Raw genomic sequence first — 14,652 nt, 5'->3', positions numbered from 1 at the left:
AGAAAATAACTCTGCGTTTGGCGGCTTAATAATGACTCTGTTTGTACCATATAAGCTTCCTTTGCCCTTATTGACCCCTAAGTGAACTATATTTGCATCTTGTAATTTGTTCTCCAGGGTTACATGGGGTCCTTAAGCTCTCATATGCACTTTTAAATATGGTTGCCTGCCTCCTCTGTGGAATAAAGATGCGCTGCCGTGTGTGGTTTCTTCATATACCTATGCAGTAACGTAAACCGCTATGTTCCTTCATAATCTAAACCTACAATCTGCCCTCAAACACCAGAACAGAGCTTGTGGGAAGCTCTGATCCCCACTCCCTCTTCCTCCCCCATGCTCCGGTGGTAGCTCTCCCTGCAAATCGATTTTTGCCTTTTACTCGCCTAAAAAGAGAAAAAAGAAAAATAAACTTATGTTACTTTCTTCTTCTCCGAATCAAAGGTCGGTCTGAGTGAGCTGGAGGAAAAAGTATCAGCATAGTTGCGGACCATCGTTTAACGTGCACGTTGCATGGACCACCTAGTCTGCCCTCTTGTCCAGGCCAGTGAAGGTTTTTTTGGGGGTATTTGTAGAGCTGGTGTTGTGTGTCCAGACTCTCGGGCCATATTTAGGTCTGGTGAACCAGTGTATCGATGGAGAGTATTTGTACATCAGAATGCTAGTCTTAGCGGTTACTAATAGGTTTGGTGTCTAGGTGCGTACAATGCTCTGCTAGGTTGCTTGGAAGGCTAGCGTTATGGCAAGTAGAGCTGTGGCATGAGTGGGCAGGTCTCGGCTGGGATTTATGTACTGCGGGGGTCTAGATGGTTAGAGTGACTGTCTCGATATGGCCCATTGAGTCTAGGCTAGTCTAGTGTTTCTCAGAGTCTGGTGTACATAATCATGAGTACTTTACTGAGGCATTTGTACTTCTTGTCTCTTGGCCAGGAGAGTACTTAGTTAGAACATGTTATAGCTCTTCTGTCAAACTATTAAAATTCCTATCTGTAGCTGTTGTAAATTTGTTGTCCATTAAACCAGGCCTCAAAATGTGTACTCGCCCCATGCAGTTTGCGAGTGATAATTGACGCTTGGTGAGTAAGAAATGGTGGACACTCTGCATATCGAGAATGAGGGATTGAGTGCATTTATATTCCTGGCTAGTAGTTCGCCACTTGAAATATTTACCCCTGATTAGACTGCAATCTGATATGTGCACATGCTGGGAAAGTGCTTCTCTGGTGCATGCAGATATCTGATGTCACCGCCATTGCATTGTTTTGCTCAGGCATGTTTTCAATATGTTGATTCCACTACACCTGGTACCTTGATGTGAGCTCCAATACATTTTCTTATGTTTCCTAGGTGACCGGAATTTCACTCTGGCTGGGACTCCACAGCTCGGCCTTCTTCAAAGATGTATGCCGTCTACCGCCAAGCACACCCTCCCACCGGGGTCGAGTTCTCCATATACTGCAATTTCTTTTCCAACTCTGAGCGGAACCTGGTGGTGTCTGGAACCTCCCAGCTCTACGTCTATCGTTTGAACCACGATGTCGAGGTAAAATCCAGCGAGCACAGGGCTGTTGTCTATTCATATTCTGCTTGCTTGTGTATTGTATGTCCATGTGGCCCATGGAAAGTTTTACAGGACAGGCACTGCACATTAAGCCACAACACATGCATGTGTTCCTCTGCTTACTGTGATGCAGTGCCCTCATGTGATGGATGTCTGCACAGTAACTCTAGTCCCTCTACAGTGCTGGTCATATGAATTAAGGACATTGCTTCCATAAGGAGCACATCTTATGTGTTAATATAAATGTATCCTATTGCTCATACCTAAAGTGGTACATTGCAGTGATGTGGTCCCAACCACATTGCCTTCCTAACAGTGTACATGTATTCAAGTGGAGTCCTATACGATTTGTGGTCCTGCTAATGCACATGCTCAAGAATTGGCTGGATGATTGGTTCATTTGGGTAAATGTGGTCTGTTGAGGAATGGGATTGAAGAAGTTGAGGTATCAAATGAATGTGTTCTCGCTATTTAGGATGTTGTGACAAATCTGTGATGTTGTCCCTTCTCCTCTACTGGGGAGCCTCTTTCCATGAGGCCAGGGAGGTGAGGCTGCTACCGAGTAGTCCCCCTCGGGGTAGTCCTTAGTGGGTGGATCTCATGGGGAGGGATCCCACTATGGGACTAGGGACGAGTATACGGTAACAAAACGATCTGTCCCGACTGTACCACAACCTCCCTCATCCACCTACCCTATACAGGGTACCATAGTTCCTCACACTTGCATGTACTTGTGTAGGGTAGATAATTCATCCTCCTTAAAAAGTACTGAGACGGGGAAGAGTAGGGACTAGCTATGTGAAGACTGGGATGAAGAAGAATCCAAGTAACCCAATTGAGAATGTTAGGCAAGATTGTAAGCAGTACCCTTTAGGTGCACTACAGCAACCCTGACCTCCTGGCAATAGGAACCCAATGTTTGGTATAAGTCTGTACGACACAGGTTGGTAGCGTGATGAGCAGCCAGGCTTATCTCAAGAGGGATCAATGTGAGCTGTAGGGAGTTTACACAAAGATTCACAGTCTCAAGTATCCAAATAAACTCTTATACTCAAAGTTTCTCGATTAACAATTATTAATTTAACAGTCAGTTCAATGAGCCTTCTTCAGAAGGGAGCAATATATCAGCAACACACAAATACACTTCAAAATACACACTTTTAGTTTCTCTAAATCAGCAAGTACCCATTTGGGACGGCACAAAGATTTCCCTACACCCTGAGATGACATAAATAACTAGGACACTGTGGACAATAATATGTCACTGGTACATTTAGAGCAATACGGAGTTTGGTGTCAAGGAAAAGACAAAGGTTACACACATTCTGAAGCAGGTAAGCACATACTTTTTAACCTGCCAATGCAAAGTAAATTAACCCTTTCTTGGAGCCAAGGTAAGGCACAAGCAGAGGAGAGAAGAGTCCTTCAAGGAGCCAGGCCAGCCAATGTTAATTGAACAAAAGTCTAGGTGAGCTGAAGCACTTCTTGCAGGTAAGTAAAAGCCTTGCACAATGTTTTAGAAGTCTTTGTAGAAAAAGTAGAATCAATGTACGGCCACAAGCTGGGAGACTTGTGAGGGGCAAAGCTGCAAGCAACTCTGCAAAAGCAACAAGAGTTGTGTCCCCTTAGTTTTACAGTACCTTTTGGTTAGAAGAAATGGTTACAGCTGGCTTCTGTTTCTGTGTAGCTCTGCAGGTACTGTTGTTCCTGGGCCTCAGTCGTGGGGACAAGAGGGAGAACGCCTGTGGACTCCTGCACTACAATGGGAAGGTCGGCAGCAGCAAAAGTCAAACTTCATTCAGCGGCACTTCACGGTTTCAGCTCCTTGTGTCTCAGCAAATCGCACCACCATGGTCTCTTGAATACCACCCTAGACTTTCCTCGCATCTAGGGTCCAGCACTCTTGAGTGGCTCAGGCTGGTCAGTCCTGCTTTCTGGAAGTCCGGAGGATCTTCCTGGAGCTCCGGTCCAACTTAAAGACACTCGCTCAATTCTGGTGTTCCTTTCCCTGGCACCTGATTCCTGCAGCATTAATGGATTTACAGCCATCTCCGAGAGAATTCCTAGATGAGCCCGTATTTGGGTCGATTGCCCCACCAACCCAAAAAAAGATTCATATGTTGGGTCACAAGCTGTTGCCAAAGTTCCAAGCACTTTCGCAGTGAGAGGTAAGGTCTCTCGGTCTGGTTTTCACAGTACCTTACAATGAAGAAAAAGATGCAGCTGAAGACTTCTGTTCCTGGCAGTTCCTGCCGATCTCGCTGTTCCTGAGCCTCAGTCGTGGGGCTAAGAGGGAGGAAGTCGGGGGATTCCTGCACTGCACTGGGACTGATCAAAAAGCTGACCCTGGCAAATCATCAATTCCGGTAGCTGTAGTAAAGCGCACACACACTGCTGTCCTGCCCCCTGGTTAATCCTAGCCAGCTGTGAGAATGGTATCCAGGTGGCTTATGAGTTGATTGGTCCCACCAACTCAAAGGGAGAAGTCGTCCTTGAAGGTCTTCTCTGTCGAGAAGAACTTAGTGATTCGGACCTGCAGCAGGGCTTCACTGGGCAAACCAACGGACCAGGAGTTGCAGCAGCCGTCCTCTTCAAGCTCGTCTTTGGTTTTTTTGTTCCAGTGGCCGAATCTGCCTTCCAAGCCAAGAGACTTGCCTTTTTATTCAGTCCTCTCCCATTAATTCCAGCCTAGCTGCCACTCACCCAGCAGGGTGGCTGTCCTTTCCGGACAGTCAGCCAGCCAATCATGCCAGAGTGCATGTGGGTCTCCAAGTAGACTAATCACAGGGAGTTTCGGCACCTCCCTCACTTCCTGCCCACCCCAGACATTCGGGTGCCAGAAGTGGTCTTCAGTCCTGAAGTCTGCCAAAGGCGATGGAACAAAGGGATCAAACCTTGTTTGGCTTGCAGAGACAAACACTAGAAGGACCTTTCCAAAAAGAAATGTCGAAAAAAGCCCACAGGGACCTGTTTTAAACAAAGGGGGCTCAGACGCCATCTTGAAAAACACTGCTGCCGCGATTTAACGCTACCGGTGTTCGCTGTCTGGAAAAATCATGCTAGTTCATTGTAAAACTACTGGGTAGCATTTGACTGCTACTGAGTATCTAGACATAGATGATACTAGGTAACCCCTTCATCACTCTGTTGGGTCTAGGAATTTGAAAAGTCTAGTAGTCAATTTTACTTTACATTCTCTGGGAAACAGTTGTTTATCCCAGAGAAGGTATTTAAACCTTTGGAAAGCCTGAAATACTTCCCTGTGTCACTGCACTGAGGGTGCTGTGCGACACAAATGAAAAGATGATGCCTATGGAGTTGTCTAAAACGCCATAATCAAAGAAACACAGAAAACAAATAAATACAAAGATCAAAGTCCTAAAGTTTAGAGCCCTCCAGCTCTTTCGCTAAGGTGGGAGGAATTGGCACATTTATGAGAAATCTCCCTAACCGGCTTCACCGGGCAAACCAACGGTACAGGAGGTTGCAGCAAGCATCCCTTCCAAGTTCTTCTTCGGATTCCTTCATCCAGTGGTCGACTCTGCCATCCAAGCCAAAAAGCCTCATCTTTTTATGCAGGTTTCTCCCATTCATTCCAGCCTACCTGTCAATCACACAGCAGGGTGGCATTCCTGTAACCAAGGAGACTTAGCACGGGGAGTTTCGGCACCTCCCTCACTTCCTGCCCTGCCAGACACGCTGTAGCCAGAGGCAGGCTTCACTCGTGAATCTCGCCAAAGACAAAACAAAGAAAGGGACCAAACCTGGTTTGCCGTGCAGAGTACATCTCAAGAAGGACCTTTCCAACAAGAAATGGCAAAAAAACAAGACCAGGGCCATTTTGAGAAAATAGGCACCCATGGTTGCCTTACTGCAGCTGCGATTGCAGCCTGTGGTAAAAACACACAATGGTTGTAAAATGTAAATCACTGCCACCAGCCATTAATTGTAGAAAGGGTAACATAAAAATGTTACATGAGAAACTAGTCAAGGGGGATGCAAAGTAACCCCTCCAGCACCCTATTGTAAGATGGTGTTTGCTGGGTCTAGAAAGTTACAAAATGTAATTAGTCAATTTCACGTCACTGCTCTTGGAAACAGTAGTTTAGCCAAGAGAAGGTATTTTAACCTTTGGGAAATCTAAGAGACTTCCCAGTGCCACTGCACTGAAGGTGCTGTGTTTCACAATGCAAAACTGATGCCTATGGAGTTTGACAGGCTCCAAAGTCAAAGAAACGGACCAAATCACAGAAAAATACATGAGCGAGTGGAGGGGGAAAAGGTTGCACTCTCCAGGTTAGAAATTAAAAGTCCTAGAGTCCAGCAAAAAGGGCTGCAGTTTTCGAAGGTAGAAGGGAATTGGCACATTTCCAAGAATTCTCCCTAACGGAGAATAACATCAGTACCAAGTAGAAAGGCACAGGGTAATGAACGCTCTGCAGAACTAAGAGCAGCATTCTAGTCAATGTGGACAATATGTGAGTAAGTGAAACATAAAAAGGTAAGTAGGACTGAAAAATGGCTTTCAGCCCTTCTTCGTGGAGCCGCAACCAGGTCGGCAAAGGGAAGCCCGAAAACCGAGACCCAAGGCGAGAAGGTAAAGCCTCTGAAAATGGTTGGAACAGAAAGGACCCTTCTTCCGACTGGAAGCAGGCTACAAACACTGTAAGAGAAGGGACTGTCGTCCACGTTGGAAAGCCAGGCCAGCAGCAGCTACGGGGACGCTGTAGCTGGAGCGGACCACGCGAATGGTTGAGAGCGTTCTGGGACTGGCCACAGTCTGAATGGAAGCTCCCTGAAGGTAGGGGCTTCCCGGGGCTAGCTGGTGGGGACAGAAGAAGGGCTGAGAGAGAGCCTCGGAAAGAGACTTTGAATTAATAATTGGACCTGAAGTAAGGGTCTGGGACCCCAAAGTATAGGTTATATGGACAAAGGCAGTACCTGGCAGGATAGTGAACCAGGTCTGCTATATAATCAACAGAAACGTCAGGGGAAATGATTATTACAAAAACATTTCCTTGTTCCAGTTAAAAACATGTTTGTACTCACTTATAAAATACTCCCATTGGGAATTGGACTTACATTTTTACTCCCTAAATAATTTTACAACCCACTTCCAGATCTTATCTGGGTCACTGCCCCCTTGCGTTGTAGACATTGCGAGAACCAGATTATACTTGGCAGGTTAGTGTACCAAGTTGGTCCAAGCTTGGGGAAGGAAAGTCATTCCCCTTTTTATCACAGTTCAGTTGTGTGAACTGTGATAAAAAAGGCCTGAGAAGGGCCAGGGGAAAGGAAGACATTCCTCCTACTACAGTGAGCCCCCCCACCACCTTCCCCTGGTGTTGTCTACCATGAAGGCAAGCCAAGGTCCACTGGCACTGAGAAAGTGCTTGGAGCAGGATGCCTGGAGGGGAGAGTTCAGAAAAACTATGGATAATATGGAATGTTGATATTTGAGCTGGAACTGAACCGAGAACTCTACAACACCGCAGCCCAGAGCTTTTGTTTTGTATCTTGGAAAGGAACTAAGACCTGGGAAGGGAGTCATTTTCTCAGACTAAGTTCCCACCAGCCAATTGGAATTCTAACCTGTTGCCCAAAAGAAGGGAGCAATTCTTGTGAAGCAGGAAGATCCACTTTAGTTTAGTTAAACATGTGCGGGACATAAGAAGGCATTTTGACACTCGGCAGTGGACCCTTTTTATTTCCTTGGACATGCTGGCAGAATCCTTAGTTCTTTAGTTGAGGCACGCACACCCATCTTAGAGTTGGGGAGAGCTAGGGTTTCTCATTATTTCATCAATAAAGTTTATAGCCAAAAGAATGCCACCTGTGCCAGTCTCCTCCTTTCACAGCCTTGCAGTGTGGAGATGAGCCTTTAGGTAAAGTCTACATTTGTGTAGGTGGTGATGTCCGGAAGGAGTGGCAACATCATGGATGATTTTAAGGAAGGCGGGCGAGATTTCTAGCAGGTGCAACTTAGGCTCAGTTCAGTCAAGTTCAAAGTCGTGCTCTGAGATGGCTTAAATCTGGAGGAGTCCAACTTCAGTGCAGACAAGGTCACAGCCCCCAGTCATGAGGGAGTCCCAGTGTTATCCTTTGGGATAGCCTCAGTGGCCTGGCTGGGATATGGGTGAGCAAAGCTGTGATGCTCCAGGCACCGGGACTGTTAAGAAGAGGAGGGTCCATCCATCTGGAGGCCACCTCTGTGCTGCTTTTCACAGTTCAGTATTGCACCAACTTCCTGGTGCCATTTCGTTAGTATTGTGTCCAGTTCCGGAAACGCTATTTCAGCATTGCCTACTTCTGGCTTTTACATTTGGAGTATTGTTCTGCAGGCCTCTTCAACGGTTGTTTAGGTATGAGCGCCACATCTAGAGTATTGTTTTTATTTTGGCGCCCAGATCAGGAGTATTGGAAAGTAATGGGAGCTTTCCAGAGGTGGGCTTTAACCTGATGGGCTCCTGTCCTGTGTGTAAAAATGCAAGTGTTTAATTACTAGAGAAGAGGGAGGCATTGACAAGATATTAAAATTCACAAAGGGACTTCATGAACTACTAGAGACTGCTTCATTGGAAGAGACTGTGGCAAGAATGCAGTAATGTCCTACTGATTCTCGCAGGAGTAGCTCTGCAATGTAGCTCCTGTGCAGCAAGAGTAGTGAGGAGAAGGACAGACGCAATAAAGCTGTGTGTGGAATGTTGCCATCCTGAATAGTGGTAGTGGTGCTTTTCAGCCTTCAGATTCCATGTTTTATGTCCTCCTGAGATTATTTTTTAAAACATTTTTTTATAGTGTCTGTTGCCAAACTACTCTTCATCTGTGTCGGTAGCAAGCTACTGGCACGTTTGAGCACATCACATTGCCTTAACATGGGGCAGGCCAATGCAAGTCTCCCCATTTCCAAAGCATTAACGCCCCTTGTCCCCTTAATATTCAGGTCCCTCTAGGTCCATAAAGTGACCTTGACACCAGAAAAGTTATGGAGCGAGTGGTTTTAACTTCACCCATAAGGCAAATGTGGTGTTTGCATTTGCATAGAACATAGAAGCCTTTCATTTGTTCCAAATGCAAAGACTAGTGGTGCCTTTTATGCCCTACACAGCACTTTACATGATTGAAGGCTGGTGAGCAAAATGCCCTTGCTTAGCTCATGTAGAGCTTTGTGAAAGCATTAGGGAGACCATGGGTGATGTCATGGCATAGAGAAAAGGCACAGCGCAACATCGGTACACTTTTTAAAATAAAAAAAGGGAATCTTGTTTTTGCTTGTGTTTGAGTGTCTTTGTGCGAGAGAGGGAGAGTGTTTACAGGGAGTGTACGTGTGAGTGACCGTATGTCTGCATATCTGCATATGTGAATGTTGTTTGGACCTCTGGCCTGACCCTTTGGGAGTAAGTAAAGCCTTCTGATTGACTTTCCTTGTCTTTTCCGTCATTCTTATGGGGACACTGATTAGTCCCTAAGACTTTCCATTTGTGTTGTTGTAATTGCACACTTACCCTAAAGTGAAGTGCGGTTAGGATGTGGCAACGAATATTTTTCTACTGTGTCTTACCTGTGCACTTCTGCATTTACTGCAAAGGGCTTCTAAAGGTGGCTAGCACTCTAACATGGCAGTCCCACATGGTTTTTGCTCGCCCTGTGGCCATATTAGTCTTTGGCCTTCATCTTTCCTTCTCGGGTCAGAAATGCAATATATGAAATGCCCTTTCCTGGGGAAAGCTGCTGCTTCGTGGGCAAAAGGGCAGGTTATTTGTGATGTGGGGGGATTGGGTAGCCACTGCCAGTTTGAATGGTGCAGATCCTTGCCATTGGTGGGTTTGAGTTAACTCCCAGCCCAATCTTGGATAAGAGGAGGGCTCCTGAAGCCATTTGACAGAGCAGCCTGTGTACGACCCTTTGCGCTGACCAGCACTGGTGTCACTGTACCAACTGGTGGATTGACCAGTTCGCTTGGAAGGTGGAGGTGGTGTCTGCGAGGGCGCAGAGGATGGGAAGCGCGTGTGTGTGTGTGGAGGAGGGAGGGGGAAATGCCAGGAGGGTGGGTGTTGGTGCACGTGCCATGTGGAGGAAAGAGGGTGAGAAGGAGCGTGTGCATGGAGGTTGGAGGGGGTGGTGCTTGCGTGCAGAGAGAAGAGGATGAAGGGGGGGTTAGAGCGTGCGCATAGAGGAAGGGGGGGCTTGGAGCATGTGCGCGGAGGAAGGGGGGGTTGGAGCGTGAGCGTGGAGGAAGCGGGGGGAGGAGTGTTGTGTAAGAATGAGTAGACTTCAACTGCTCTGGGACATTACAAGACTTATAACTTGGTATTAGGTAAGACACCTTTTTAACATAGACCTGTACTACACAAGTTGGTAGTGTGACTCAGCAGCCATGCTGATTTTAAGAGGGGTAATGTGAGCTGTACAAAGAAATTAGTAAATTCAGGTATCCAAGTTAACTCTTATACACCCAAAGTTATAGTATAAATATTTATATTTCTGATGTTTGTTAATCTGCTTAGAATCACATGCTGTGCATAGGTCCGACATCCAGTGGTCACTGCGGAGTATTGCATGTTGTTTTTCGTAGTCGAAAAGGGGACGTCGACAAGGCGTGTCTGTAACACTATCCCTATAGTGACGTGCGTTGTACCCACAATCCCTCACGCGTCGAGGTCCCTCAGATTGTTTTTTTCCGCCAGCTTATGGTCGCCTTACGCGGAGCTCCTAGAGAGACATTGCAAAACACTTAATTTATACTTATTGTTAAAGATCCCTCCCCTCGACGTTAGCTGTGAAGCTGTTTCTCCGCCGAGCAAGTTTTCGACGGAGAGGAAGAGACGGAGGAGATCCTTCGGCGCTGCTGAACACGTGGCCAGGCCTCGCCGGCCAACATACAGTAGGGAGAGTGGGGGTTCGAACTTTTATCTTCTCGTCGAGAATGTCTTTCTTTCTCCCCTATCTTTCCCTTGGGGTTGTTATCACCAGTTTTTATTGCCTCAGCTATAGAGAGGACACCTTTTAAGTTTTGCCCACGCTGTAGGGGCAAATACACTTGGAAGGACAAACACAAGCTCTGTAATCGTTGCTTGCCCCTCGATCATAAGGAAGACAACTGCGTGGCCTGTAAGCTCTTGAAACCAAGAACTCTTAAAGAACGGAAAGTTAAGAGGTGGGCAGACTACGCTATGTCGAAGTCAGTTTCCTCACCCGCCGCCGCTGTTACAGAAAGTGACGAGGAGGGTGATAACTCGACGTCCGTTACGGAAGTCATTAACCCCCAAAAGGAGCGCTCGCGCTCCTCGACGTCCGTCCCCGGCCCCGACGGGCTCGGCTCACGCCCTGCTTATGGGGATGAACACCCCTGTGACAAGGACGCATATAGACCCCATAGGCCTAAGCACACAACCCACGGCTCTTCTTCGTCGAGGACGAAGGATCTATCAGCGCCGAAGGGGACGCAGGGCACTCCGGCGTCTACCTCAGACCGTAAGGGTCTCAAGCCCCACTCGCAAACGCAGCCGCGACCAGCGATTGGGCTTTCATCTAACACGGGCGCTACCTCAAAAACATCCGACGTAACGCTCCATAGAGCGGCCGTCGAGAAACAACGCGTAACGCAGGCAACATCGACTCCAGAACCCTCTACTGACGAACTCGTCGTCGAGAGCCTGGCGAGAATTGTTTCCGAAGACAAACGTAAGCGGACGACGAAACAGACGTCGAATACCGCACCAAAAGAGATAGAAACGCCGAAAAAGCACAAGAGTAGCCAGGAACTGTCCCCTTCATCTAAGGGCACTTCTGAACTACCGGAGGGCTTTTCTGAGGGCGACGGAAACCTTTCGACGTTGTGGGAGCGTTCTAAGCGTTTGGAAGGTGAAAACACTGATTTCCCCCCTCTAGACTATTCAGGGGTTCCCCATGAGACCCTTGAAAGACTCCATTCTTGTATGGAGAAAATGGAAAGGTTTTTGGGTAGCCAAAACCCACCCACACCCAAAAGACCAAGAGAATGAACCCAAAATGACCCTAGGGTCAAGATTCCTAGGCTGTTTCCCCCTTCTACAGAAGCATATGACCTCACTGAAGAGGAGCAATACCTCCAGGAAGATGAGGAGTGTTTGGGTGGAGAGGAAGAACATGAGGAAGAGGGGTTTGAAGAAGACCCTTACACTAGTGCAGGAGCTTTCGAAGAAGATACAGCTACCTCGCAGCCCTGGCAATCCCCATCAGTGCACTCAGACCCTGATGTCTTTCACCCTTCTCCTCCCAAGGACTCACCTATTGGAAACACCTCCCCCATAGATGACCAACCTTCACTCAATGCACTATTGCGCAAGGCAGCAGCGCATTTTGAAATAGACACAGGGGAGACTCTTCCGGACATAGACTTTGTAGAAAAAGTTATTAAAGAAAAAGCCCCGTTTAGTCAGTCTATTCCGCTCCTGGCTTCTATAAGGAGAAGAATAACTCCAATCCGGCCTTAGTCAGAGGGGTCAACCCTCGGATAGAAAAGCTCTTCAGCCCTTCGTCCTCTGACCCTTTGTACATCAGGGGACAGTCTATTCCGGACTCCCTTGTAGTTACTAATACAAGAAAAAGAGCGGGGGTACCACTATCCACTAGTGAGGCACCACCTGACAAAGAGGGCAAGAAGCTCTATGCACTTGGGAAGAGAATCACGACCTCCGCCGCCTTCTCAACTAGGATTGCAAATAACAATTCCCTACTAACTAGCTACGCAGATGCACAGTGGAGCAAGCTGCGCAGTGAAGCAGAGGACGCACCAGAACCCCTGCGTTCACGCCTGCTAGCTATAATCTCAGAGGGAACTCTTGTAAACCAGGGCATCGTAAAGAACTCCTTAGATGCCGCAGAGACGGCTGGCCGTTCCCTGCTTCAGGGAATACTTCTCAAACGCCATGTCTGGCTGCGCAATTCGGGATCTAAGCCGGAAACCCAGGCTTCCCTGATAATTAAGCCCATAGAACAAACACATCTGTTTGGGAAAGCAGTTGATGAGGCCCTAGAACATGCGAAGAAAGAGTTTGATACCATCAAGACTCTTGACCAAATTTCTAGGCCACCTAACAGACGCAGCTATGGCAATAGACGCTCCTTTCGTGGCCAACGCCAGCAGCAAGGCCAACAGCAATTTTACTCTGCTACCAAATGGCCCTCTAACCAAAGCACCCAGTTCAGTCAAAGAGGCCAACGTTGTGGCAAAGGAAGAGGTCGCGGCTCCAGCCCCAAAGGTCCCACACCCAATACCAACAAATGACCCGAAGATTCGGGTCCCCTCCCTTGCATCACCGGTCGGGGGCCGGCTAACATCGTTCCTTTCAGCATGGGAGGGAATAACGTCAGACCGCTGGGTATTATCCACCATAGCCCACGGATACTGCATCGAATTCAACGGTTCCCCGAAATACAGACCCCCACGGAACCGACGCATGACACCGGAACACCTCACCATTCTTCTTCAAGAAGTAGAAGAGCTACTGAAAAAAGAAGCTATAGAGGCTGTCCCCCTATCTCAGGTAACAGAAGGTATTTATTCAGTGTACTTCCTTGTACCCAAAAAGGATTTAACCATGCGCCCTGTATTAGATCTGCGCCCAGCGAACAAGTTTGTCAAACCCCAAAAGTTTCGTATGGTGACCTTGCAGGAAGTAATCCCACTGTTATCACAGGGGGATTACATGACAACACTAGACATGAAAGATGCATACTTTCATATTTTAATGTTGCCAGCGCACAGAAAATACCTCAGGTTAAAGATAGAGAACAAACACTACCAGTTCAGAGTACGTACTACCCTTCGGGATAGCATCTGCACCAAGGGTATTCACGAAAGTACTGGCAGTGGCAGCGGCCCACCTGCGCAGGTTATCCATCCCGGTATACCCTTACCTCGACGACTGGCTCATAACAGGGGATTCTTACGAAACATGCTTCTCCAATACCCAAAGGACCGTAGACCTTTTGTCCCAACTGGGCTTCTCCATCAACGAAAAGAGTCCAGCTTAGACCCCAGCCAAATCAAACAATTTCTAGGGGCTCTAATTCGAACAAAGGACGGCCTCGTCTTCCCCTCCAACGAGAGGGTCCAAAACATGCTGTTTCAGATCCCCTATTATGTGGCAGGTCGAGAGGTGACGGTACGCAAAGCAATGCGCTTGCTAGGGATGATGGCGTCATGTATTTATTTGGTACCTCACGCGCGCTTGCGCCCAATACAAGAGTGGCTTTACAGCCAGTGGTGTCAGGCCAGCGGACAATGGGACGATCTAGTGGTGGTCTCGCAGGCCTTGGTTCTCTCGCTACGGTGGTGGACAAAGGAAAACCTGTTATTAGGGAAAACTTTTGCCACACCCGCAGTGGAAGCCGCTCTAACCACAGACGCATCCCTTACAGGATGGGGGGCTCACCTATCCCATCAGACTGCTCACGGAGTGTGGACTCCGAGCTTAGCATCCAAGCATATAAACCTGCTGGAACTACTAGCGGTGTTCAAAGCACTGAAAGCCTTTCAGGAACACTTACAAGGAAAGACAGTGATGGTCCTCAGACAGCACCACAGCCATGTACTACCTCAACAAGCAAGGGGGCACTCACTCTCCAGGACTGTCCAAGCTGTCCCAGAATATATGGAAGTGGGCTCTCAAACACAACCTGTTCCTACTATCACAACATGTACCAGGGGGACTCAATCTGCTAGCAGACAAACTCAGCAGAGACTTCTCCCTGCCCAAAGAGTACGAATGGCAATTGCACGAAGACATCGTCTTAGACGTCTTCACGCAATGGGGATTCCCGGAAATAGACCTGTTCGCAACCCTGGAGAACTCACAATGCCAAAGTTACGCCTCCAGGTACCCCCAGAACCAGTCCAAGGGGAATGGTCTGTCGATTCAATGGTCAGGGAAATTTGTTTACGCCTTCCCCCGACTCCCCTCCTCAACAAAGTGGTGCACAAGATGCACCAGGAGCAGGTTACCATGATACTAGTGGCCCCAATGTGGGCCCGGCAGCCATGGTTCTCTCACTTGATGGAGGTGTCCCTATCTCCCCCAATGAAACTTCCCTGCCCGTACAACATGCTG

General features: G+C 47.8%; 1 protein-coding gene across 4 annotated transcripts in view; it reads left to right on the top strand.

Moving 5' to 3' along the window:
- CPSF1 (cleavage and polyadenylation specific factor 1) overlaps positions 1–14,652 on the top strand; it is a 777,662-nt gene that overhangs the window by 78,834 nt on the left and 684,176 nt on the right. For all 4 annotated transcript variants that reach the window (XM_069621953.1, XM_069621950.1, XM_069621951.1 and 1 more), the window contains exon 2: positions 1,345–1,540. In XM_069621953.1, the coding sequence (XP_069478054.1) occupies positions 1,397–1,540 (144 nt within the window). In that variant the 5' untranslated portion in view covers positions 1,345–1,396. The remainder of the gene's footprint in view (positions 1–1,344; positions 1,541–14,652) is intronic.

Source organism: Ambystoma mexicanum, chromosome 5q (assembly GCF_040938575.1).
Source record: "Ambystoma mexicanum isolate Mex_15411 chromosome 5q, UKY_AmexF1_1, whole genome shotgun sequence".
Lineage (NCBI taxonomy): Eukaryota > Metazoa > Chordata > Amphibia > Caudata > Ambystomatidae > Ambystoma > Ambystoma mexicanum.
The sequence above is the reverse complement of the archived record's forward strand: the minus strand, read 5'-3'. Positions and strand labels throughout refer to the sequence as shown.